This window comes from Eptesicus fuscus, chromosome 1 (assembly GCF_027574615.1).
Source record: "Eptesicus fuscus isolate TK198812 chromosome 1, DD_ASM_mEF_20220401, whole genome shotgun sequence".
Taxonomy (NCBI): Eukaryota; Metazoa; Chordata; class Mammalia; order Chiroptera; family Vespertilionidae; genus Eptesicus; species Eptesicus fuscus.
The window spans coordinates 7,229,872-7,257,516 of record NC_072473.1 but is presented as its reverse complement, the minus strand read 5'-3'; the positions used below and the strand labels follow the sequence as shown (position 1 = coordinate 7,257,516).

Genomic DNA, 27,645 nt, shown 5'->3' with positions numbered 1-27,645 from the left:
TCTAGAATTAACAGCTGTTTCTGGTTGGAAGGAAGCTTTTTTTTAGTTTGTTTAACCTTGCTGTGAATGTCAGAACATGAAGTCGCCAAATCACAGTTAGCTTAGAACCTACAAACTGAGTTCTCCGTGACAGGACGCTGAGGGCCAGAAGGTTTAAAATAGATGTCATATGATACCAATTACAACTCAGTGAAATTTTGCAGTCCCGAGAACCTGTGCAGAGTATAAGCCAAAATGGAAGATGGTTCTCTTTTCTATGGCTTTAAAAACATTTTTATTACCATGTTTGCTACTTTTCTTTTCTTCAAGCTTTTAATTAAAGTTTTTTTGGCTCTCCTAACCCATTTCTATGTCGTCAAAGGAAATAGAAAAGAAGCAGCTAGGATAGCTGAAGAAATCTATGGTGGAATACCAGGTAAAAAGACAGCGTTTGTTAAAAAGCTGATGCATGAGAATACAGTCTTGAGTTGCAGTACACATTGTTTAAAAACCTCCCGGATAACTTATATATATAATATTTCTAGAAGGCAGATTTTATTTATACTTTGGCTTTGAGTGGGTCATTTAAAAATATATATATTAGTATATATTATTTAAAGTTGCAAATGGTGTTGACTACACCAGCGGTGAAGGATTTTCAGCTTTAGTTTCTGCAAGTTAGTTCTTCAATTAAGAGTTACTACTTAAGAAGTAAAGTAGTGGCTTTCTAGAAGTATTTTGAGAAACCTTATTTCTACTAACCTAAAGATTATTGTGTTTAATATTTTTAATCAAATTTTAACAATGCATTTTAACCTGAGTTTTCTCAGGAAATAGAATGACCAAGAAATTTGATTTAAAGCAGCAAATGTGGCAAGCTGTGTTTATTTTGGTGCTGTCATTTGCAATCCGAATTGATTAGCCACTTGTCACTATAAGGAAAAACATTTTACTAAACCCATTTTACTCAGTACCATGCAAAGCACTGCAAACAAAGGTTATTATATGAAATGCCTACATTTAGGTAAAACATTTTGAAGTCACCTGCTTTGTAGAACTTAGTGTCCTACAAAGAAATGATCCACCTTAATTGTAGTGAGACGCTACAAAAGTAAATGAATCAGATATCCTCATCACTGCCAGGATCCTCGCTCAATGGAGTATTTATTCATAAACAGTTTGGAATTTCCCTATGTGTTTTTAGTGTTCATAGGGTTCCAGGATTACATCAGTCTTTATCTAGTATCCATTTCTATTTGCATCTAGGGTTCTCTTTCAAAATAGACCGACGCTTTGTGATTAGAATACACTAGATGACTTTGAAGACATTAGATAACAGCAGTCTTATCCAAGGAAATAAGACCTCCAAAGACAAAGCATCAGAATGCTTCAATTAACTGGGGAAAAGGAGAAGAATGTTGAAGTTTCAGGAAGTGTTAGAAGGCCCGGAGTGTGGAAAGAGGTTTCTTTTGGGGATTACATTTGCCACACATTTCAGGGAGGTATGTTGCTTAAACTCCCTTTAGTTTCAAGCTTAGTATGACCTGAAAAAGCTATTTTCTAATTTTATTTGTAAATTTGGGCGGGGACTGTTTAAACGTTTCAGTAACACAGTTTTGATGTTCTCATGGATACATCCTCCTCATGGTGTAAATTAGTTAAAGTCCAACAAAGTCATTGTTGGTAAGAGCGTTAAAATGTTTTCTGTTGCTCGTGTGCATTATTTTTGTCGTTGTGACCCTTAATCAAGTACACTCTTAGAAGGGTTTTATAATAGTCAGAATCTATGTAAGCATGGTTTAAGTCTGGGGCCACAATGTAAACCTCTTTAATTGAGCTCATTTATTTTTTTAGCTAAATAATATTTGTTCAAGGTCCTAGGATTATATTCATTTAATTTGTAAGTAGCATAGTGTTTAAAAACTGTATTTTTCAGTTACCATTAACCAGAGGCAGCAGAGAGGAGAGTGCATGTTTGTTTATTTCTCAGTTTAATTTCCTTTATATATATATATAATCACACACGCACGCACTTATGCACATATATATATATGCGCGCGCGCACTTATGCACATAGTAGAGAGTACACCCAGATTTAGTAAAAGAAGGCTTTCTATAATAATACAGGTAGTAACATGCGAGAAACAGTGGTTTTTGCAATATTCTAACAGTGTGTTTTCTGTTGACATTGTTAGCAGTCAGATGCTTGATACTTGAAAATCAAGAACAAAATTTTGTGCAAGCGTTCAACTCGAACCTGAAGTTGCCTTTTCTGTTCATTAGTCTAATGTTCGTTGGGAAAATATGTAACATTTAATTAGTAAGTTAGCTAATTAAATTAGCAAAGTCTGAGGAAGGTTACTTTTTTTTTATTTCAATAGCATATTATGTTCTGTACATTATCATCTTTGCTGTCAAAAACAAGGGAGGGCAGGAAAAAACTCAGCCAGGACACAGTTGAACCTGTCGTAGGTGCTGGCATTCTTTCTTTCGGAAACAGCACCTTGCATCATCTCTCATTAAATATCTTCTTTTCCTTTGTAAAATCTTTTGGGGAAAGTTTTTTTTATTTCTTATTCTGGAATACATCATTCAATATGTCTTTATGGTTTAAGCTATTACATTTGTAGATAACTCGTCAGGATTGAGTTAAGCTATGGTTGCTTATTTTATTTTGCTTTTTTCAGGCTGCTTTGTGTAGTTTGTCATATATGTATTTTGAAACACTGTCATTGGCCCTTGACATATTTAGAGCACCGGACAGGTCACCGGATCCCACCTTCACCCCATAGATTTTCCTCAGGTATTGTCTTCCTCCAGAGAGATGTGGCGTATGATTTTTCAACCTTTGCTAATTTGGCCAGAACTGAAGCTGTATTTATGTCCAGCAACTTGGTCATCAAAGATGATAAAAATAAAGTATAGATACAGGTTGATAATGTGTTTTCATAACCCTTGGACCAGATAGGATTCAGGAGTTTGGGGGATACTAGAAAGATTACATAGGGTGTATAGTGTACATTACATAGCATTCCCAGCTGGGCCTAGAGCTGCCTCCCATAGTCAAACATTTGATATTTCTATAGTGAACATATAAATATTCATACCACGTGAAAATACAAAGTTAAATATAAGTTGCTTAACCTGAGTCTTGGCCATGTTTTGCTGCCAAAGGAGTTTGAGTCAATCTTGGTGAAACATGGTTTTTAGAATTTGGGGGATTTTATAATGGTAGATAAGATATTATACAATTATTGTATTTTTTAAAAAGGGCTGTTTTGAGCTAAAAGTTTGATTCTATTCTAAGTGTTAATCTTAAAATTAGTTGTCCTTGTTCTAAATTAAAAGGACTGACCTTGATTTGATGGCCACGCCTCTGCCAGACTCATCAATCTGACTCCTTTTTCTCATTTTTCCCATTTGGAAAGTATTTTCCTGCATTTGGTACATTCTTACCTTATCTTCTATCTAGCTTTCTATTCTTGTTTCCTCAGCCTTGGCTCAACCATCATCTGAGTGATTACATATCACAGGTGCCTGCTGGCTTTCCCAAGTTGGGACAACCAGTCCTCAGTAGGGACTCTGCCTCCCCACCTGTTACCTAACTCAGCTCGCCTGTTCCTAATAGGTTCAAAGGAAACTTCTTCCTAACACACTACAAAAAGGTGTTCATTGACTGTGGTTCACCTCCTGACCAGAGCTGAGTATTCTGAACAGAGTGCATTTTAACTCAATTATATTATAACTAGTAGCCCTGCGCATGAATCTGTGCACCAGTAGCTCACCAGTAGCTCACTGCCACCCTCCAGTAGCTCTCCACCTGTTGTCCTGCCCTCCTGTAGTTACCCCCCTCCCTACCCCCGCTCCCCCTCATAGCTTGCTGCCCTGCCCCATCCTGTAGCTCTCCGCCAGCTGCTTGTAGCTCGCTGCCCCACCCTCCTGCTGATCCGTGATCCGGTCATTACACAGTCGGTCATTACGCTTCACAGTGTAATGACCATTTGCATATTACATCTTTATTATATAGGATATCTTAGGTATCTCAGGAAATTTATTATATGGCTTTTTTATAATTACCTTTGTGTTGCTTAAAATATCATTAATTCCACTAGGCCCTTGCCTATATTTTGGTTCAAAACTGAAATTCCTTTAGGATTTTCTTTCCTTTGATAAATGCAGGAGAAGATATTACTTCATATGATTTTGGGACTTGACTAACGGGTATAGAGATTGTTTCATGTGAACTAGATATTATAACCAGATGGCTATGTTTTTTAAAAAATAACAAACCAGCCCTAGCTGGTTTGGCTCAGTGGATAGAGCGGCCTGCAGACTGAAAGGTCCCGGTTTTGATTCTGGTCAAGGGCATGTACCTTGGTTGCAGGCTCTATTCCAGGCTCCATTCGGGGCACATGCAGGAGGAAACCAATCGAAGTGTCTCTTTCATATCGATGTTTCTCTATCTCTCCCTCTCCTTTCCACTCTCTCTAGAAATCAATGGAAAGATATCCTTGAGTGAGTATTAACCTAACACACACACACACACACACACACACACACACACACACACACACCCAGTAATCTCAGGTACTTGTTGGAATTTTCGCAAAAACTTTCAAAAATAATAATGTATTTTTATCTTGAACACTTGAAACTCAGGCAACTGTTTTCCATCTGAACCAATTTTGTTATTGAAATCTATGGTTTTGAAAGTTGTCATGAAATTGTTATTCAGAGTCTTGGAAGTAGAGATATAAGTCATATTCTGAGAAAAAGTCAAAGAGGGGAGTGAAAAAGTACTTGAACATTTTCCGTACGCCTCGTCAGGAACAAGTAAACATGTCTGTAGAGTAAACTATCCTCATAACATGCTTGCAGCCCTGTGATGCAGGCATTCTGCCAAATAAGTAAAAATAGACTATCTCAGAAGAGAGTGACTGATTCCTACTTAAGCATTCATTTATTTGGAGAGCTTGGTTGCATTTTTCCTGAAAGGAATGGAAAAACTCCCTAGCTGCCAAATAACTTTTATCCTGAATTTCTCACAATTAGCTCCAATTTGCAAAACAGGAATGATAAGAGTGAGAGACTGACTGTTGGGAATAAGAGTAGAAAGCAAGAGAGCCCACCTTGGCAGAGTTTTCTGGAAAAGGGTTTTATGAGCAAGTGCTAGAGAACAATGAGATTGGAAAGGTGACTTTCTTGAGAGTGGTTTTGTTTCTAGTTTGGAAACAAAAATTATTTCTACATTTAAGGTGATATGATTGGTTTAATTCACATTATCTATAGAGAGAAGGTGGGTATTAGCAAAGCACTCCAGACAAGTCAATCTATCATGAGGACAGGCAGAATTTAAAAACCAGTGGTTCTTAAAACCAGAATAGGGTGTGTTCTGAAATCTCAAACTGGATTTTAGTCCTATTTCTCCCACTGACTAGAAGTGGAATCTCTTCATGGGGGGCAAGGGAGTTGTGCATTTGCAGGTGTTTCAGTTCATGACACAGGCTCTTCCCTCCTCTCTTGAAAGCCAAGGGATGTGAGCTCCAGGAGAGAGCCTGGTATTTTACTCTCAAATTAGAAGTTTGCTTAGATAACTCACTGAACTACCCCGTCCTATCCAATGAGGGGAATAGATTCGGAAAGCAGTGGTGGGTGAGAGAGAAACCCAAGGCAACCTGCTATTCTTTCTTTCTTGGTGGCGTGGGTGATGGCCCCACAGGCTTGCCACAACCTCAGAAGCATGGAGTGGGAGCAAGAGGCATCAGAGGATGCCGCATTGACGGTGGACTCTAGGAGAGGTGGTCAAATGCCAGTACACAGGAAAGGAGCCTGGGATTGTTGAGGCCCAGTGAGAAGGACCAGCCTGTTCTTTGTTAATTGGGAAGACATCTTCTCTGTCCCTCAGTTCTCCCCACTCCTAAGGCACCAGATGAGCTGGCACCTAGAAGAACAAAGTGCGGACATACTTGAGCACATGTTGATTTTCTACCTCTAGCTGCGGGGGCTGCAGAGAGGGCCGTACCCTGCCTGGAAGTTGGCAGAGGAGCAGCATGCAGCTGGTCGTTTAAAAACTGGTCATTTTTTATTTATTTTATTTTATTATTTTTTTCAAACTGGTCATTTTTAAATCTCTGCATTGAAGTCTGATGTAAATACAGACAAGTGCACAAATCCTAAGCGAATAGTTGGACAAATTTTCACAAAGCAGACACAATCAGCTATACCACCTCCTGAGAGCAAGAATTTGCACATTATCAGCATGGTCCGCACCAGGCCCTCTTCCAGTCAGCCCTGCCCCGCCTCCTGACACCCAAGATGAGTTTGGCCCTGTTGTGTACTTTATAGAAAGGAATCACATTGCACACGCTCTTTTGTGCCTGGCTTCCTTCACTCAACGTTAGGTTTGTGAGAACTCTCTAGGTTGTGTGCACAGAGTGGGTCTTATGGGACTAATGAGTAACAAAGTCACTAGAAATAAGATGCAGATGTGGCAATGGTTCCTGCTTCCCGGGGAATGGGGACGACACCACAGCCCATTTGGAGGCAAGTTTTACAAATAATAAAGCCATTTCATGTTGATATCCTAAGTTACTAATAGTGAGTTACCACTTAAATCTTATTTTTATTTTTGAATCAAATACCTTTAGGTGACTTTGGTTGACTGGCTATTGTCAGAACAAAGGAATAACAAACGGCTGTGGGTTTGCTTCTTTCATTGGTCAGGGTGCTGTGTTACCGTCCAGGGGTGAAGAGTGTCCTCGAAACCCCAGTGTCAGTATCCATTTCCAAGAGCAGTTAGGCTAGAGGGAAACGTGTAACATATATGATATATGCTTCATATTGATGTTATGGAGATGTATTAGAAGAAAACCAATTGAGGATGCATACATTATCTCATTCTCAGTTTATGCAAATTATAAGTAAATGTCCAAGAGATTTAAAAATACTCCACTCACTAACTTTTTTATGTTGTTGTTAATCCTCACCTGATTTTTTCCCCCATTAATTTTTAGAGATAATTTTTTAGTGGAAGGGAAGGAGGGAGAGAAACATCAATGTGAGAGAGACACATCAATTGGTTGACTCGCACATGTACCCCGACCAGGGTGGGGATCAAACCAACCCAGGTCATTCCCTTGACCAGGAATCAAACCCAGGACCCTTCAGTTCAGGCCGATGCTCTAACCACTGAGCACACAAGCCAGGGCCACTCATGAACTTTTAATTAACTCAGGAACAAGTGGAGATGCAAACAATTGTATCTTTTTTTTTCAAAGTAGATTTTAAATATGATTTTTTATTGATTGTTAGAGAGAGAGAGAGAACATCGACCAGCTGCCTCATGCGTGCCCCCTACTGGGGATCAAGCCCACAACTTGGGCATGTGCCCTGACTGGGAATCGAACCCCGATTTCCTGGGTCGATGCTCAACCACTGAGCCACACCTGGTGGGCTATTTTTTGTTTTGTTTTGTTTTCGTTTTTTATAAAAGCATTACACATATCTAGAGTATGGAAACACTAGTGATTTTATTTATATGTAACATACACACACACACACACACTTTTTGTTTTGAAACTAATTTCAAAATGACAGAAAAGTTACGAGTGGCACAAAGAATTCCCACTTCACCCGGAGACACCACTGATGTTTTGCCAACTGTCCTAATGTCCCTGATAATAAAAAGCTCTAATCCAGGTACACACTCATGTTTCCTTTTGATGTTGTGTCTCATTAGCCTCCTTCAGTTTGGAACAGTCTGTCAGTCCCTCTTTGGACTGGTTACAGGCCAGTTATTTTGTAGAATGTCCCTCAGTTTGAGTTGGTTCACAGTGTTCCTATTAGATTTGGGTTATGCGTTTTGAGCAGGAATATCACAGAGCCATGATGTGTTCTTTCCATTGCATTCCTGCCATGGTACATGATGTTGCTCATTGTGTTCCATCAGATGGCACACGGCCAATTTGTTTCCATCATTTCTGATGTTAACTTCAATCCCCTAGGTCAGTGGTCGGCAAACTCATTAGTCAACAGAGCCAAATATCAACAGTACAACGATTGAAATTTCTTTTGAGAGCCAAATTTTTAAAACTTAAACTTCTTCTAACGCCACTTCTTCAAAATAGACTCGCCCAGGCTGTGGTATTTTGTGGAAGAGCCACACTCAAGGGGCCAAAGAGCCGCATGTGGCTCGCGAGCCACAGTTTGCCGACCATGGCCCTAGGTAAAGTGCTTTCCACAATTTTGTTTTACTGTAAAATTACCTCTGTTCCTTTTATAACTGGTAATTATTTTATGGGGAGATAATTTGGGGAAGATTCTATTATTCTACATTTCTGAGTTGGAATTTTACTCTAAGAAAGAACTTTCTTGCAATTTATATAATATATTTATATAATAAATTATATAATAATTGATATAATAAATTAATAATGAGGACTTATAGATTCCTATTTTATTAATAGGAATTAAATTATTATTTAATCTCTTAGTATCACTAATTATTTTGATGTTCATATCGTTCCATATTTGGCTAGTGGAAGCCTCTTCAAGCCAGCTTCTGTGTCTTTTTGACATATCCCATTATTAATTGAGCACTTCCATACTTTCTGGGAAGGTATTTGAGGCCCATCTTACAATTTTCCTGGTCCAGCCCTGGAATCAGCCATTTCTCCAAGGAGCCCTATAACATACATCTATTAAACACATACATATAATACACACACACACACACACACACACACACACACACACACACACACACAGTCACATTTTCATACCAATTACTACAATTTCAATCCAACCCTGTAGAGTTCATTCTAGCTTTCCCCCTATTTATACCCTAAAGGGTTAAAGAAGATAAAAACTGAGTTTCAAGCTAAGAAGAGAGCTTACTGAACTGTTTATAGCCCCGATTCTCATCAATTGAAAAAGTTTACTTTGTCTCTGAGGCCTCAAATTCACATTCATTCCATCTTTGGTGGGATTGTTTTTGCCAAGGTTGCAGGTATGGGGAAACCAGAATTTTTTTCTTTTTTTAAATTTTTTTCTTTATTGATTAAGGTATTACATATGTGTTCTTATCCCCTCATTGCCCCCCCCCCCCCCCATACACCATCAGGATCACCTAGGAAAGGTTGATAAGATGGACCCTTTTTGTTAAATCCAAATTTTCATTATCTGCTATTCAGTGTTTGAAGAGCACAATTATAATTTGAAGAATGCCCAAATTTTGCAAACCAGAATAGGTTTTCTTCTGAAACAGATGATCGATTGCCCTTCGGCATGTTTAATAGAGGGTTACATCTTAAATGCCCACGTAAGCTGGTTAGTCTTGTTTGCTGACTAACAATAACAAGAGAAATATGTTTCTAAGGCAGTTCTCAAGCTGTTCCCTAGAGCACCATTTACCATATGTACTTATTAGTAAATTGTTTTGAGCATCTACCATCATGGGTATATATTATTGGCCTACTGAGAGACTAGAGCACTTGCTAAATACTAGACTACTATACCCTCATTTTATAGATCAGGAAATTGAGGCTCAAATAATGTTAGTAACTTGCCCATTTTGGCAGAGAAAGTGGTCAAGGTAGAACTTTAACCCAGGCAGTGTGGCTCCACTGGCCCCATGCTTAGCCATTACCGTCAACTGCCCCCAACAAAGCTGTTTAGGGAAAAAAACTTATGTCATCTGAAAAGGACAGTCTGCATTATGATGATAGATAAGCTACCAAAATGAAACAGAGACAATTACCTAAGGAATTTAGAACAAGACCATTTCCCCTGACCCACTAGAATCTCCTTCATGGTACATGATAAGCTGTTGAGTCTTTAGAGTAGAGGTACGGGTGAGAGGCAGGGGAAAGATGAAACTGGGGAAGCTCATTGTCCAGCTTGGCCTTTCAATTTGCTTTATTTAAAACTATTGATTCAAACACTAGACTACATCTATTGATTATTAAAACTTCCCCCCCGCCCCCGCAAAAGCCAGAGAGAGTTTGTGCTCTTCCCCCGCACCCACCAACAAACGAATGGACTATACACTCAGTGGCTTGTCAAGAAAGTGACTGACAAGAGAGCCTGCTGCTTGGTGCAAGCTGTCCTCCTCTTCCTCCAAACCTCCTTTCACAGTGGGTGGGCAGCATGAATGAGCTGCAGGAAGACTCCAGACCTTGACACTGAGTTTGATTTGTGTTTCAGACTGCTGGGCTGATCGATCCCCACTTCATGAAGCTGCAGCCCAGGGGCGCTTACTGGCCCTTAAAACGTTAATTGCACAGGTAAGTAAACTGAAGACTAGATCCTTTGTGCTTATGCTATAAGCAAGCATCCTTCTTTATCAGCTTTGCCTGTAGCAGAGGACTTGCTTGCTGGGTACCAGCACAGCCATTTTAGGGGTATGTATCCTCTTACAGCTCACCATTTGTTCCTCCTGCCTCTCTATTCTTGGGAAAATGGCTCATTTTCTGCCCAGTTCCATCCTTCCCCTTCTGGGCCTTCTTATCTCATAGGAAGTTTCCCTGAGAAGCTGATGGGGATGCCCTCAAATTTATGTTGCACTAACTCACCTTAAATTCTCCCATGTGCCTTAGTAGCAGCAGCCCTGAAGTTGCATTAGTCAGCTACTGCTGTGTACCAAATTACCTCAAAACATAGGAGCTGGAAACAACAGACACTTAGATTCTCACAGTTTCTGTTGGCCAAGGAGCAGCTTAGCTGGGTGGTTCTGGCTCTGAGCCTTTTGCAGGCTGTGAAGTTTCAGCCAGGGCTGCAGTTATCTCATAGCTCAACCAGGGAAGGATCTGTTTCCAACCTTATGTGGTTGCTGGTCAGCTTCAATTCCTTGCCACGTGGGCCTCTCCATGGGATGCCTGCATGATGAGGTGGCAGCTGGCATCCCTCGGAGAGAGCACGAGAGTGTCTAAGAAGGAGGTCCAATGTGAAGTCTCATTACTTCTTCCATATTCTCTTCATTGGATGTGAATCAGTAAATCCAGCCCACACTCAAGGGATAATGCAAGTGAGCCAGTACTAGAATCAGGGATCACTGGGAGCCATCTTAGAGGCTGCCCACCCCAGCAATACACCACTATTTCAAGAGCAAACATTAAAATAGATGGACAATCGTGTACATCTTCTCCTTTGGGAAGAATTATTAAAGTCTTAGTTATTAAGGCTACTTTATTTATGACTGTATCCCTTGAACAATGAATAGTGGCCTTGTAAATATTTGCGAAATAAGTGAAAGTGTGTACGCTCCATTTGCTTTGTTAGTTTTAGCATCTGTGTGTGTACAGAGGAGGCCAGTCATTTAATCTTTTTTCCACATTCTAGCTAACACCAAATCTGGCTTCCTTACCATTTTGAATTTAAACTGCTGGGCACACTGCTCTGTATTTGTGTGTGTGTGTGTGTGTGTGTGTGTGTGTGTGTGTGTACGCGTGTGCCTTTTTTTTCTTTCCTTTATGAGTTGTGTCAGTTCTTAAGAAAGTAGAGGCAAAAAGCAAACTGCCAGTAATTATCAAATAGGCTTTATACTTTATTTTATCCCTTGCTTATTTATTTTTAAGCACTTTACATTTTATTTGATTTGATTATTTTTAATATGTAATATATTCACATAGTACAAAAATTAAAATGCTATAAGAAAGGTCTACAGTAAAAAAGTTTTACATCTACCTTTTTTTCTCTCAGGCTCCCACTTTAATACTTTTATTAGTATTGTTAATAAACTTATTTTTGGAATTATTTATTTATTTATTTTTGTTAATCCTCACCTGAGGATATTTTTTCCATTGATTTTTTTTTTTTAGAGAGAGAATGGAAGGGAGGGGTAGAGACAGAGACAGAGAGAGAAACATTGATGTGAGAGAGGCACATAAATTGATTGTCTCCTGCACATGCCCTGACTGGGGCAGGGAATCAAGCCTGCAACCCAGGTATGTGCTCTTGACTGGAATCAAACCCAAGACCCTTCAGTCCAAGGGCCCACACTCTAACTGCTGAGCCAAACTGGCTAGCGCTGGAATGATTTTTAAGAAGCATTGCAAAGATAGTACAGCGAGTTCCCAAATACCCTTCCCCCAACTTTCCCTAGTGTTAACATCTTACATAGCCGTGGTACTGTAGTCAAAAATAAGAAATCAACATCGATCCAATGCCATCAGCTAAACTACAGACTATTTGGATTAACACCAGTTTTTCCCATTAGTGTATATTTTCTCTTCCAGGAGCCAATCCAGCATCCCATGTTGCATTGAGCATGTCTTTATTTTTAACTATACTTCATAAGCATGTTGGTTTCTACAGTGTGCTTAAACATGTTAGGGAGCATTCTTCATAGAGAATTCAATTTTTCCTCAGTACACATCACTTCCTTGCTTTTATTCACTAGCCAAAATGTATTACTCAATTTTATTTTACATTAAGATAGTGTGGTGACTGTAAGACATTCAACTAAGAATCAGGAGCTCCTCATATTCACGCCACTGTCACTGCCAGCTGGGGAGCCTCAAGTCTCGCTAATAATTTCAACTTTCTGCTTCTCCAATTTCTCATGCACAGTGAAGGTGATTCACTCTCAATATTCTTTCAGGCCTGCTCAGCATTACATTTCTACAATTTCAGGGATTTTGAGTTTGCACTGATCAGTTTGTTTGTTTTTATCTAGCACATAGCTGCCACCTTGTGGACTAGCCTATTTTTCTTTTCTTGAAAACATATAATATGGGAAAAGGAAAAGGGACTTTTAAAATTGTATTCGATACTCAACTTGAAATCTATAGCACAGCTGTGGAGTAATGATATTATATTCAGGACATGAAAATGGGCAGAACTAAGGAGGCATAGAAAACCCCTAACATGAAAGGATAGGCAATATTGGAAAGGGACAGGCAGCACCATGGAGGTCTGTCAAGAGGTGGTGAGTACTTCACTTGGGGTTTTGGGTTCAGGGTCATGCACCAGGGTTGGGAAGCTTTCAGCAGGTCAATTACAAGGCAGAGGATCAAAAACAACTCAGCTGGGAAGTATCAGCCAGGGACCTAATTCTTTTCACATATAGAAAGTGGTAATCCTGAGGAGGGGGGATGGTAAGGGCCAAGTTAAAATCAGGGCATGAAGTCAGAGTTGGACAGCAGCTGGCTGATCCTGTCCTCTGTCACCTGGACTCCAAGACAAATAAGGTGAGCATGGCAGTATGGAAGGGTTTGTGTGCTAGGACTGGGCAGAGTTGCTGGGAGCTGAGTGAGGAGATGGGATAGGCCCCCAACCCTGATACTGCAGATTTCCGGACTCAGTGGAGTTGTGGCATATGAGTCCTGGAAGCACCATCAACTTTACTTTCTACTCTTAAGCAGGGGGTCATCTTTCTGTTCCCAATCCGATTACAGTACTGTATTTTCTCTTCCTTATCATTTCCTTAATAACATTTTCTTTTCTCTAGCTTACTTTATCGTAAGAATACAGGATATAATACATATAACACACAAAGTATGTGTTAATCAACTATGTTATCAGTTAGGCTTCCGGCCAACCATAGGCTATTAGTAGTTAAGTTTTGAGAGAGTCAACTTATAGACAGATTTTTGACTGCATGGGGGTTGGGGTCCTTACTTGCTGCATTGGTTAAGGGTCAACATCTCTCTCTCTCTCTCTCTCTCTCTCTCTCTCTCTCTCTCTCTCTCTCTCTCCCTCTCCCTCTCTCTCTCTCCCTCTCTCCCTCTCTCCCTCTCTCCCTCTCTCCCTCTCTCCCTCTCTCCCTCTCTCCCTCTCTTTTTGCCTCCCTAGCTTGAAATTTTTTATGCTTCAAGTCTTAGTTAAATACTACCACATATGTGAAGGTTTCTTTTAATCTCCAAGCCAGATTCAAGGATATGCCCTGTGCTCCCAATTGAAATATGAACATGCATCCCGTATAGCAATATATTGCTGCTTTTCCCCCCATTTCTGTTTCCCCACTAGGCTCTTGGGGGAGAGAGATCTGTGCCATAAATACAATGCTGAATTAGCATTTGGTGAATAAATGAATTCAAGGCCCCCAATGCCATATTTAGATTCCTTGGCCATGGCCTCTTCTCCTTTCTTATATGATCCCCATAGGCCAATGAAAACATGTCCAACAACACTGCTTTCATTGCTATTGCTAATGCAACCATTAACCCACTTCTCTCCAAATTTTAGGGTGTCAATGTGAACCTCGTGACAATTAACCGGGTTTCTTCCCTCCATGAGGCGTGCCTTGGAGGGCACGTTGCCTGTGCTAAAGCCTTATTGGAAAATGGTGCAAAGGTGCGTAACGCTCCCACCTCGCAGGTCTGTCTACACAAGTGCAGGCACTACTGTCTGAGACATGGCTTACCAGACTGCTTACCTGCTGTGGGTATGCAGGTCTGGCCCCATCTTTATCTATATTTCTGCATGGTCAACAAGACACCACTGCTTGATACTCTCTTCAGCTTCTATGTCCATATGTGAACATTCAGATGAGGTAATTCACAGGAATCTCGAAATTGTTACGTTGCCTTTTAAAAATAAACTAAAGTAATTTGAAAACTGATCTTGGAAAATTTATTGTAAAACACTAGAAAGAACATATTTTAAAAGAACAACAAAGAAACCCACCTTTAATTCCAAACCCTAAACCAACAACTACTTTTTGAGCAAAATTATTAAACTGAATGAGCTTTTACTAAATAGTACAATGAAAAAACTACAAAATTAACATTATCTTATTTTTAATTATATAGTTAAACAATATTTTTCTATTATAGTTGACATTTAATATTATTTTATATTAGTTTCAGGTATACGCGTAGTGGTTAGACATTTATATAATTTATGAAGTGATCCCCCTTGTTATGCACAGTGCTAAGGTCCCACAAAACCTCACTGTATTGTTCTTGGATTCCCAAAGAAATAATCCAGAGGACTGGCTGTGAAAGATATGGGTTTATTAGGACTTACTCGCCACCAGTGGTTGAACCAATAAATTCCATCCGGCCTGCGGATGGGCTGCACAGAAGCAGGGGTGCCGTAGGGAGGTGGGGGCAAAGGAGCTATTGTTTCATCACCACCCTGTACAGAAACCAGAGAAAAATAGGGCATGCCGGGGGTGGGGGAGGGATGTTTTCTCATGCAAGCTGTGTGAGATAAAAACTGCTAGTTGTTTTCTTGACTGAGGAGCTGGCTAGGTTCCCAAGGTCTCACAGTCTGCTTACTGATGGCCTTCACTCTGTTTCCTGTGGGAGAGTTGGAGCATGAGAAGGGGCCCATGTTCCCATTTACCATACACCCCTGACTTTATCTTATTTTTCAATTCTTTTTTTTTTTTCAAGGAGTGACTCAGGTGCTGTACGTAATTAGATACCAGAATAGAATTATAAAATAAAACCTTTTGAAAATCTCAATGACATTTAGTTGCCATATACTGTATTCTTGATTATTTTATTTTTAAATTAAGTTCTTGCATTCTTTGTTTCATGAGCTGTAATGTTTTAAGCGCTTAACGAAGATTTCTTTAGATTTTATATGGAAGTTGGGTTTCTACATATAGAACTGAATATCAGAGTTTTCTGGGGGCAAAGTGATTTTCCTGATGCCATAGTGGTTGTGTATTTCCATTAGGTAGTGTTTCCTTAAGGTACTCTTAGTCAACTCTCATGTAATGGCTAGGGCAAGGTTGGGGGCAGGCCATTTCCTTTCAAGTTGAATGACTGGAGTCACAGGCAGATTGTGGGTGGGAAATATCAGACAACATCGGGCCACAGAGAAGTATTTGCTGGTAAAATTCTGGGAGGTTCTGTGGGGGACAAAGAAAAGAGTAGGACATGGTCCCTGGCCTTTGGCAATATTATGAGGAAACAACAAAAAATATTATTTAACATTTAAATCAGAATGACAGATGGAATAAGAGAAAGTTGGTCAATCAGTAGAAAATTCCTCAAAATGATGAGTCCCCTGGGTACCTCAAACTCAGTGCATCTGCAACTGTGCTTACCATATTCTTCCTTTTGGGACTGGTTCCTCCTCTTGGATTCTCAGCCTCAGAGACCAGATGAAACATCTTCCTTGTTTCCCAAGCCCCAAACTGGGAATCATCCTATTTATTCTATCTCCTCATCTAATTAATCACAACATCCTGCTAGTTTACTTCCTAAATATTTCCCAAGTCTATGCTCTCCTTTTTCCTGTTCCTATAGTGATCTAAAGCATTTATGTTGTATCAAAATGATCACTTTTGTGTTTGTCTTCTTTTGTAGAATTCAACCTATTCAACAAGAGGCGATTTTCTTTTCTTGTCTAAAAACATTGACACCTAATATATGCTCAATAAATATTTGCTAACCTGAACTGAAAGAGAAACTTATAGGAAATCTAGTTAGTAAACTTCCTGGACTCAGGAAGAGGATAATACTTAGTAAAAACAAATCAAATCAGTTCTATCAAATATTTATTAGGAAAAATGTAAATAGGTTAGAAATCCCTAGAATGTATAAATTAACACACATGTTTTCCTGTCCTTGCCTGTCTCTGCCATCTTAGCATCTCATTTCTAATTTAATGGGGTTATCCTGGCTCTGTGGAAAAATACTTTTTTTTTCTGAAACAAGGAAATTTAGGATCCTGATTATCACAAGCATATATGCTTAGTTGTTGAGGCGATATGATTTAACATCAAGCCCTTATTGTCTTGCATTTCAATCTTATCAGAGCTTCCCCACCAGAGTGCCTTGTTCCCTTGATATTCTTTCTAATCTATTGCTAATACTCAAAGATGTCTCCCAGCCATGCTCATTCCCAGGTGCCTCCCACATCCCTAGTAGGCACTGGAGATGGTTGTAAACACCATGTTAATGGATATTTTCTTTGTGCCATTGGCTTGGTCATGATCTCTTTAGGAGTCACTGCTGGCATATGTTATTTGTATGTATTATGGTAGTCCAGGAAGGTAATTTGTGGCAAGAAAGACAGAGTGTGGGGAGTTGCTGAGGATATTTTTTTGCAAGCACAGATTTTGAGACCTTAAACTAGTTGATTTCTCTAGTACTTTTGGTTTCTGTCACGTTTGTTCATGATTGAGAGGGAAGTCAGCTCCATATTAATGAAAAGTGGAAATAATTATTGTTTATTAAATGTTTACTGGGCACCAGGCAATGTTCCAAGTGTTTAACATAGAGTAGTTCAATCTGCCCAATAACCTCAAAAGGTACATTCTTTTATGATCCCTATTTTACATGTAAGGAAACCTAGGCACATAAAGTTAGTATTCCAACAAAGATCTCTGAACAAATAGAGAGAGAGAGAGAGAGAGAGAGAGAGAGAGAGCGCTGTGATTTGAACCAAGCTAATGGTTCCATAGGCCATGTTTTTAACCGCCATACAGGACTGCTCCTCAATGATTAGGAGGCTCCTAAGAATCTCTGGAATACCCACAAATGCATTTTAAAAGCTTTGTCCCATTTTTTCCCATTTGGGATATTATTTATAGAGGTGAGAGTTGATAGGCTACAAGTGCCTAAATAACATAATACTGTAATGATGTAGAGTTCCCTCACTCATTCACCAGCATGGGCAGTTTCTCCAGCTAGATATATAGGAATGCAACTTGGAGATGGTGACAAAGAAATAGCAAATCCTCTGGGTCTCTCTTTGTCCATCATTAGGTCAATGCAGTGACGGTTCATGGAGCTACACCCCTTTTCAGTGCTTGCTGTAGTGGCAGTGCTGCATGTGTCAACTTGCTGCTGGAGTTCGGAGCCAAGGCCCAGCTAGAAGTGCACCTGGCTTCCCCCATCCATGAGGCAGTAAAGAGAGGTAAATGAGACATCACATTACACATAAAGCATTGGTGGACTTGATCCAGTCTACATGAATCATTGGTAAGGATCACCTAGATCATTACCAGTATACTATGTATAGCTTAGAAATCCTGCAGCAGTAATTTCAATTGGCCCAAATCTTCATGAAATACCACCGGGGCATGAAGCAGCTCTTCTTATAACCTGGGGATGGATTTGTGTCTCAGATGTCCTATTTCCCGAGCACAGTCTCTTGACAAACTTTTCTTGAGGCTCTTTGCTGGTGTTTGGTGGCAACTGGTACAGTCAAGACTGCAGAGGTGACTTCCATGAGTCATACTGTGGTTATGTCTCTGTCCTTACTAGAAAAGAATAGCTCATCCTCCAAGCCCATAAAATATCAACCACTAACATAAAATAAATTATGAAAGTGTCTGAAAGCTAAGGCTGATAGTCTCTCTAATGGAAGATTAAACATAATTGTCCACAAAAGGCAATACACTCTAGATGAGCTAATGACTTTAAGGTCCTTAATTACTGAAAAATAGTTGCAAAATTAAAAAGCATGACTTTGGAATCCTCAAAGTTGACTCTAGAATCCTGTTTCCTCATTACTTTTGAAATGAGGGGAAAGAATAAAATTAAGGAATTTAAAAGTTTTATGCCTAGATTAAACATGAACAAGAAGATGCCATTGAAAGGCCAAGGTCATTTGTCAAATGTCACACTTTATAGAGCAACATTTCTGTTACCCAGTGGTGGAATTATTCTCTTTTATTGAGATCAGAAATAAAATGGATACATAGAAGCACGCAACAGATTGAGGAATCTCAGAGGGAAGGTGGGGGAGGAAAGAGATTAACCAAAGACTTTATATGCATATTGGCATAGCCTATGAACACAGACAATAATGCCTTAAAGGCACGTGGAGTGGGTGGGAGTGGGGAGGAGGGGTCAATAGGGGGGAAGGGGAACATCTGTAACACTTTTAATAATAAAGATACATTTTTTTAAAAGAAAAAGATATTAGTGTAAAATGAAAAAAAAAATACAATGGAGAAATTAGAACACTTTAGAACAGTGACCTTTGCTGGTATAATTTGGGGTGAAAGTCTTTCTTTCAAAAGGCAATAGTGAAATATTTGCCCCAATTAATTAAACATGTCACTTGGTAATTCTTTTGGAGTGGATTACTTTAAATGATACAAAAGACCCAATGTCCATTGCAGGGTTATTTACAATAGCCAAGATTTGGAAGCCTCCAAGTGTCCATCAGTAGATGAGTGGATTAAAAAACATCGATATATTTACACAATGGAGTACTATTGTGCTGTAGAAAAGAAGGAAATATTACCCTTTGAGATAGCATGGATGGACATGGAGATCATTATGCTAAGTGAAATAGTCAGAGAAAGACAAGTACCATATGATTTCACTCATGTGAAATTTAATGTACAAACTGAAGTACCAAGCAATATGGATACAGACTCATAGATAGAGAGCAGGCTGACAGCTGTCAGGGGTGGGCTGGGTTGGGGAGGTGGAGGGATTGAGTAAAAAAAAAAAAACCAAGAGAAAAATCTCATAGACACGGATAACAATGTGGTGATTGCTGGGGGTAAGGGGATAGAGGGAGGTTGAGGAGGGTATAAGGGGGAGTAAATGGTGATGGACAGAGACTTGACTTGTTGTGGTTAGCACACAATACAGTGTACAGATGATGTGTTGTGGAATTGTGCACCTGAAACCTGTATAATTTTGTTAACCAGTGTCACCCCAGGAAATTCAACAAAAGACCCAAATCTCAGTGTATCTATGGTTTTGATGTCCTATATATATTTAATAAACAGTTATTTATTAATAACTGATGATGGCCCTTTCACAAACTTTAAGTAAGTTCTTTAAGTTGTAGGGAAATAGTCTATTTTGGAAATGATATAAAAGTCTTTAAAACTTTTAAATATTGATTTGAAGTAAAAATTAATCTATTATTTGCATTTCATCTAAACATTTAAAAATAGATTACTATTGGGAATGATTTGAATTACTTAAATAATTCTGCAGTGCTTAAATGGTTACATATGTTGTGTTTGGTATCTATGTCTCTACATATTTTTTCCTGTATCATAAAAGCATGTTAGGGACCAATGTCCACAGAATGGAAGGATAAATAGCAAGTTTACTATTTTAGATATTGTTACAGTAGTGATAATCATTTTACTTTTATGTACTTTATTCATTTTTTAAAACTTCCTGAGAATACTTAAATTTAATACCAACTAGGATCAGTTTCTTCTGCAAAAAAAGGATAGAATTATTCAATAATATTTATTAGATATCCTGTATTTACCAGCCAGGTTTAGGTACTGATTAGATATTATTTATAGATTCTTAACAGCTTTAAACCTCTATGAACAAGCTTGGTCAGTCTGGGACAATACTTTGACATATTGATGTTATCATCCAGGCATAATATTTACTTATGTGAACAAGTAAATAGTTTGAATCCACAGAATCCTTATCTGTACATTTTTAATGCATATTTATACATAACTCAGAATTTGTGATAAATCAAGCAGGTTTGAGGTGAAACTTATTTTTATGTTATCTGTAAAGAAAAGCTTGGTTCAGTTAACCAGCAATGATAAAAATTTTTTTAAAGGAAACGTTTAAATCTTCACAGAGAAAAAACATTTGCTCCTGAAAAAATCATTCATATGCTGCAAATTAACCATGTTTATCAGTTCATTGGGAAAACTCTCTTAGGAGAGTACTTGTACAAAGTTCTTGCTAGTCATTGAATTTGGAAGTACATTTAAATTAATTCTCATAGGTATCTTACAGGTTAACCAAAAATAAGGAGCTTTTACTACATGGTGCAATCATACCCAACCTTGCATGCATGGGTAAAGAAGTGAATGAGAGATTTGTAATGGAGAGGGATCAGGGCTTGGCCTTGGATTTGAGCCCTGGCTTTTCAGGGTAATAATAAGATGAGTCATTTATCCCTCTGGGTCTTATAGCCTCTATTTGTAAACTGCTGGCTTCATTCCAGAGGATTTCAGCTCTGCTCCTTGGTTTAGTTGGACCTACCTCAAAGGCTGCAAAGAGGAATTAAATGGGGGAAACATAGGCATGCTCCCTTTCTAATAGTTTAGTTTTGGAGGTTTCTAAGATCTTCAAAATTTTTTTCTGCTTAAAGAAATCTGTTATTTCTAAAGCCCATTCCAGATAAACAATCCTTTAATTCTGTGGATAGTCAATATATGTATATATTTTTTTACTTGAGTTAGGTTTATCTTATATTCCACCAGGTCATAGAGAGTGCATGGAGATTCTGCTGGCGAATAACGTGAATATTGATCAGGAAGTGCCTCAGCTTGGAACTCCCTTGTATGTGGCCTGCACCCACCAAAGGGTAGATTGTGTGAAGAAACTTCTAGAATTAGGTAACTTCCAGAAATATTGTCATGAAAAGAACCTATTAAACTTGTTGGTTTCCCATGGACTTCCAAGACAAAGTTCTTGTCAGACTGGACAAAATCTGGCAGCATTTGATGTTTGCATGCTTAAAACAGAACTTCTCCAGAGAATGAGTATCTGTGCTATTTAGTTCTGCTTCCTCGGATAATCGTTCTGTTTAATTGCTATGGGTCTCCTTGGTGGTCTCAAGAGAGAACAAGAGTCTTTTCCCCATTTAAGTCCCAGGGGGAAAAACAATTGTATTTCATTGGCTCTTTTTGAGTCACATACCCTTGTCTGAACCAATCATGACAACATTTATTGGCTTAGCCCTAGATTTCAGTCTACACTGCAGTTGCTGGGCTTCATTTGTAACACATGAACTAGGAATCACGAGGATGGTTCCCCAGGGGAAATCTAAGTGTGGTTACCATGAAGATTCTGGATAGTAAAAACAACAGACATTTGCCATAGAATACTTATGATCAATTCTGCTTATTTAGTGATTTGTAAAAAATACGTTTTTATTGATTTTTTTTAGAGAGAGAAGAAGGGGGAGGGAAGGAGGGAGGAAGAGAGAGAGAGAGAGAGAGAGAGAGAGAGAGAGAGAGAGAGAGATTGAGATTGAGATTGAGAGAGAAACATCAATCAGTTGCCTCCTGTATGCACCCTGATCTGGGATCAAACCTGCAACCTGGGCATGTGCTCTGACCAGGAATCAAACTGGTGACCTTTCTGTGCACGGGATGATGCTTAACCAACTGAGCCACACACCATCCTGGGCTAGTAATGATTTTTTAATTCTTACCGGAGAATATGTTTATTTATTTGGGGGAGAGAGAGAGAGAGAGAGAGAGAGAGAGAGAGAGAGAGAGAGAGAGAGAGAGAGAGAGAGAGAGAGAGGAAGGGAGAAAGAGAGAAACATTGATAGATCAGTTGCCTTCCCTTTGCGCCCCGACTGGCGATCAAACCCCCAACCTTTTGGTGTACTGGATGATGCTCCAACCAACTGAGTCACCTGACTGAGGCAGTAATATTTTTAAATCTAAAAGGCATGTGCAGAAACTGAGAGTCTAGGGAAAAGTAAAATGTCTTGAAACTATTATTTGTTTAAAGATTTCCCAAACTTAGCCATTGACACAAAGATGGAAATTGTAGTAAGAGCCTTTAAATAAGAATTTTTCTCCCTAAGATTTTTTGTGTTTTCTTTTTATCTGCCATCATATACTACTCCCTATGGTAGTTCAGAAATATTATTTGTGAATTCTGACCAATATAATTATTAGATAAACTTAGCTTTGTTCTCTGCCAAAAAGAAAATAATTACATGCAAAAGGAGCTTCAAATATTTAATTTTGTATGCCATAAAGTTCATATGGGAGAGCAAGTAAAGTATTTTAAATGACTAAAAATTTTTTTATTCGCTTTTATCATCAAAATATTTTTAAATACATTTTATTGATTTCAGGGAGGGAGAGAGAGATAGAGACATCAATGACGAGAGAGAATCATTGATCGGCTGCCTCCTACACACCCCCTACTGGGAATCAAGCCACAACCTGGGCACTGAGAATTTAACCATGACCTCCTAGTTCATAGGTTGACATTCAACCACTGAGCCACACTGGCTGGGCTCTTCAAAATATTTTGAAATAGTCTTAATAGGCATTGCTGAGGTTCTAGGCTTATGTCACATTTTCAAATATTTGTCAAACTGTCATGGCATTTAAGATGGCTTTATCTATACAGCTACTATATTTTAGGCTCATTGTGTTTCTACATTTAACATTTATTGTTGAATCGTGGCCATCTGCTTTGTTAAGGAGCCAGTGTTGACCATGGCCAATGGCTGGACACCCCTCTCCATGCTGCAGCGAAGCAGTCCAGTGTGGAAGTCATCCACCTGCTGATAGACTATGGGGCTAACCTGAAGTGCAGAAATGCTCAGGGAAAAAGTGCACTTGATCTGGCGGCCCCGAAAAGCAGAGTGGAGCAGGCGCTCCTGCTCTGGGAAGGTAAGGAATGGCTGGGTGTCCATTTCTCTTCCTTAAGTGCATCTGCTCTCTCTCCTTTCTATCTTGTCTCTAGGCTTTCTTACCTTTTCCCTCTTCTCTTTTTAATTGGATGTGACATGTAGGAGGTAGAAAGTCCTAGCATCACTGAGGTGGGATTTTATATGCTGTATCTATTCACTTATAACCAAAGGGCATTTACATACAACTGATATATTGTTTTGTATTTTCCATAGCAAGAGAAAGAGAGAGAGAGAGAGAGAGAGAGAGAGAGAGAGAGAGAGAGAGAGAGAGAGAGAGAGAGAGAGAGAGAAGAGAGAGAGAGAGAGAGAAGAGAGAGAGAGAGAGAAACATTGATCTGTTGCCTTCTATCTATATGTTCCCTGACCGGGATGTAACCTACAACCCAGGTATGTGCCCTGACTGGGAATAAAGGCAGCTACCTTTCAGTGCACTGGAGGATGCTCCAACCAACTGAGCCACTCTGGCCAGGATAAAGACATATTTATTGATAGAGTCAGGTTACAAAGTAATGGGATGTTACAAATGCCCCTGTATAACTAGTATTCCAGTGCAAAGTTCATTCATCCTACTCAACAATATTTTGGACTCTCATTAGTTTACTTACCCTTAGAACTCACAGCTGCTTAATGTCATAGGCATGATGACTCCATGAGACTCCATGAGACAAAGGTTCAGGTTATAATGGGGTCTTAATGAGTTGGGTCCTTTCTCCTGATCTTCTATTGAGCTGGGATCCTTGTGAAAATGGGGGGGGGGGTCCTCCAAGTGTGAGTCAGGACACATGCAGCACCACCTTCTGGGAAGCTAAAGCCAGACAATACAGGAGGACCCTTAGTTCCAGGCCTCCGCATATCTCCTGATACTGCATCTGTGACCATATAGGCTGGGCTTCCTGCTGACATCCTCTTGGCTGTTTTCCCTTGCTCTGCAGTTCTGTCTCAGGATCTTGCATGCCCAGTGCTTCTATTTGCATTTTCTCTTCAGCTCATATCCATTAGCACATGTGGTACATGAATAAAGCAAATTCCCTTTAGATCACATGCCTCATTTGTAACTTGCCTCTGGTTAGCCTCATTCTTTTTTATTATTATTATTATTGTTCAAAGTATTATGTATGTCTCCTTTTTCCCTATCCACCCCTCCCTGGCCACTCCCAACCCCCAGAACAAGCCCCCACTGGCCCAGTGTCCCTGTCCATTGGTTATTCTAATATACATGCATACAAGTCCTTTGGTTGATCTCTTACCCCCCTGCCCCCCTGCCTTCCCTGTGAGGTTGGATGGTCTGTTCGGTGATTCTTTGTCTCTGAATCTATTTTTGTTCATCAGTTTATGTTGATCACTCTGACTGGCTTATTTCACTTAGCATAATGCTCTCCAGGTCCATCCATGCTGTTGAAAATGGTAAAAATTCCTTTTTTATAGCAGCATAGTATTCCACTGTGTAGATGTACCACAGTTTTTTAGTCCACTCATCTGCTGATGGGCACTTAGGCTGTTTCCAAATCTTAGCTATTATAAATTGTGCTGCTATGAATATAGGAGTGCATATATCCTTTCTGATTGATGTTTCTGATTTCTTGGGATATATTCCTAGAAGTGGGATTACTGGGTCAAATGGAAGTTCCATTTTTAACTTTTTGAGGAAACTCCATACTGTTTTCCACAGTGGCTGCACCAGTCTGCATTCCCACCAGCAGTGTATGAGGGTTCCTTTTTCTCCGCATCATCACCAGCACTTGTTTGTTGATTTGTTGATGATAGCCATTCTGACAGGTGTGAGGTAATACCTCATTGTTGTTTTAATTTGCATCTCTCTGATGATTAGTGACTTTGAGCATTTTTTTCATATGTCTCGGCCATCTGTATGTCCCCTTTAGAAAACTTTCTATATATGTCCTTCGCCCATTTTTTCATTGGATTGTTTATCTTCCTTTTGTTAAGTTGTATGAACTCTTTGTAAATTTTGGAGATTAAACCCTTATTGGAAATAACATTGGCAAATATGTTTCCCCATGCAGTGGGTTTCTTGTTGTTTTGTTGATGGTTCCTTTTGCTGGGCAGGGATCTTTTTTTATTCCAGATGAATTTTTGGAGTTTGTTCTAGATCTTTGAAATATGCCATTGGTGTTTTAATGGGGATTTCATTGAATCTGTAGATTGCTTTGGGTAGTATTAACATTTTAATTTTGTTGATTCTACCAATCCATGAACACGGTCTGTTCTTCCATTTGTTTATGTCTTCCTCTATCTCTTTTTTCAGTGTCTGTGGTTTTCTGAGAACAGGTCTTTTACCTCCTTAGTTAAGTTTATTCCTAGGTATCTTATTTTTTTTGTTGTTGTTGCAATAGTAAAGGGATTGTGGGTTTTTTGTTTGTTTGTTTTTTAGTTTCTCTTTCTGTGAGTTCATTATTGGTGTAGAAAAAAGCCATAGGTTTCTGGGTGTTAATTTTGTATCATGCTACATTGCCAAATTCATCTATTAAGTCTAGTAGTTTTTTGATGGAGTCTTTAGGGTTTTCTATGTACAATATCATGTCATCTGCGAATAATGACAATTTTACTTCTTCTTTTCCAATTTGGATGTCTTTCATTTCTTCTTCTTGTCTGATTGCTAAGGCTAACACTTCCAAATACTATGTCCAAAAGGAGTGGTGAAAGTGGGCATCCCTGTCTTGTTCCTGTTCTTATGGGAAATGGTTTTAGTTTTTGCCCATTGAGTATGATGTTGGCTGTTGGTTTGTCATATTAGTTGGCCTCGTTCTTAAATATCAGTAATGTAATTACCATTGGAGGTTCAACTTAAAGAAACATGACCCCATCTAAGGGAAAAAACAGAATCCTGGGTGTATTGAGTGTTTGCACCTCACTTTCTAATTCCTATGCAGATACAGCTTCTCTTAATCTTTTAGAAAGTTTCAGCCTCTTCCAGTCTTCTGGTCTCCCCTTCACTCAACCCTGGCCATGCTAGCGCGAAGTTCACACCATGTTAATTTCTTCCTTAGGCCCACCTGCTCTTTCCCAGCTCTGTCGCCTGTGTATCCGAAAGTGCTTGGGTCGAGCGTGTCATCAAAGAATCCACAAGCTACATCTACCGGAGCCACTGCAAAGATTCCTCCTCTACCAGTAGTCCCAACTCTCTATGGAAGGTCTTGGAAATAATCAGGTAGTTGCCTGCTGTACGCAGGGTACTTAGTGTAGATGCCCAACAGCTAACCTCTCAGTGTCTTCAAATGATTTAAGCCAGTTAGAGTAAGTCCCTGATCAATCAGAAACACGTAGGGAGTGGAAGCTCGTGGTTAGTTTAATGTTCTCATTAACCAAGGGGCAATCAGACACCTTTCATTTTTAACACTTGTTGTAGAAACTTTTAAAAAACTATAAAGTAGAGTGAAAATAGTAAGCTATTTTTAAAGTCTCATTATCTTCAATTATCTAAGGGTCAACATTCTGAATATCATATAGATACATGTAAATCAGGTTGAATAAGATTGTGATGAATGTGAATATTATAAAATGTGTTCCTCTTGATTTAGTTCCTCCCTCTTTTCCCCTTTCTTTCCTTCTATGAATAAATCTCTGCTATAATTTTGATTTTCTTGCCTTTTTAAATTTATTGGGGTGACTTTGGTTAATAAAATTATATAGTTTTCAAATATATAATTCTAAGATACATTATCTGAATGTACATTGGGTACTCACCACTCAAAAATCAAATCTTCTTCCATCACCATATATTGACCCCCTTTACCCTTTTTTTAAATTTCTTTATTGATTAAGGTATCACATATTTGTCCTCATCCCCCCATTCCCATACCACACCCCTCCCCACACATGCCCCCATCCCCCTGTTGTCCTTAACCGCTGGTTAGGCTCATATGCTTGCACACAAGTCCTTTGATTGATCTCTCCCCTTTACCCCCACCCTTCCCTACCCTCCCTCTGAGGCCCGACAGTCTGATCCATGCCTCCTTGTTTCTGGGTCGGTTCTTGTTCATCAGTCTATGTTGTTCATTATTTCCTCTAGATGAGTGAGATCATGTGCTATTAGAAATACACTTATAAGAACCGAAAATGAGACAAGCAATAATCGTTATGGTGACAGGCAAATGAATCAGTCTGTAGTAAGTTTCTTTCTGGGCCAACAGTTCTTTTGAGACCCAATTTCAATGTCCAACAGTTCCTTATGTGCACATGTCAGCACTGACATTACAGTTCTGGATGGTGGACAAATGGTGGTAATGCAGGTCCGACTCTCTCTGGTTTGGTCCTGGGCAACCTGCAGTGATGCACAGCTGCTAACTGCTAGTATGGGAAGGCCACGTCAGCATCTTCCATCTCTGGACTGCTTCTCTTCTGTCTTCATGG

At 39.3% G+C, this 27,645-nt stretch overlaps 1 protein-coding gene across 2 annotated transcripts; it reads left to right on the top strand.

Moving 5' to 3' along the window:
• The first annotated feature begins 234 nt into the window (after positions 1-234).
• On the top strand, positions 235-26,854 carry ASB11 (ankyrin repeat and SOCS box containing 11). Of its 2 annotated transcripts, none has more exons than XM_054720424.1 (7): positions 235-415; positions 10,183-10,262; positions 14,164-14,271; positions 17,646-17,796; positions 21,095-21,229; positions 23,066-23,257; positions 26,283-26,854. In XM_054720424.1, the coding sequence occupies exons 1-7, from the start codon at positions 235-237 to the stop codon at positions 26,405-26,407; spliced, it is 972 nt and encodes a 323-aa protein (XP_054576399.1). In that variant the 3' UTR covers positions 26,408-26,854. The 2 variants fall into 2 exon arrangements, with proteins under 2 accessions (XP_054576399.1, XP_054576405.1); XM_054720430.1 differs by lacking the exon at positions 235-415 and adding an exon at positions 1,364-1,481.
• The last annotated feature ends 791 nt before the right edge of the window (positions 26,855-27,645 follow it).

What these genes read in the sequence shown, in the direction of transcription:
- ASB11 (XM_054720424.1), top strand. Translation starts at nt 235, where the DNA reads ATGGAAGATGGTTCTCTTTTCTATGGCTTTAAAAACATTTTTATTACC. An exon ending in AATCTATGGTGGAATACCAG is followed by an intron (nt 416 to 10,182) that starts GTAAAAAGACAG and finishes TTTGTGTTTCAG; the next exon opens with ACTGCTGGGCTGATCGATCC. An exon ending in GAAGAAACTTCTAGAATTAG is followed by an intron (nt 21,230 to 23,065) that starts GTAACTTCCAGA and finishes TGCTTTGTTAAG; the next exon opens with GAGCCAGTGTTGACCATGGC.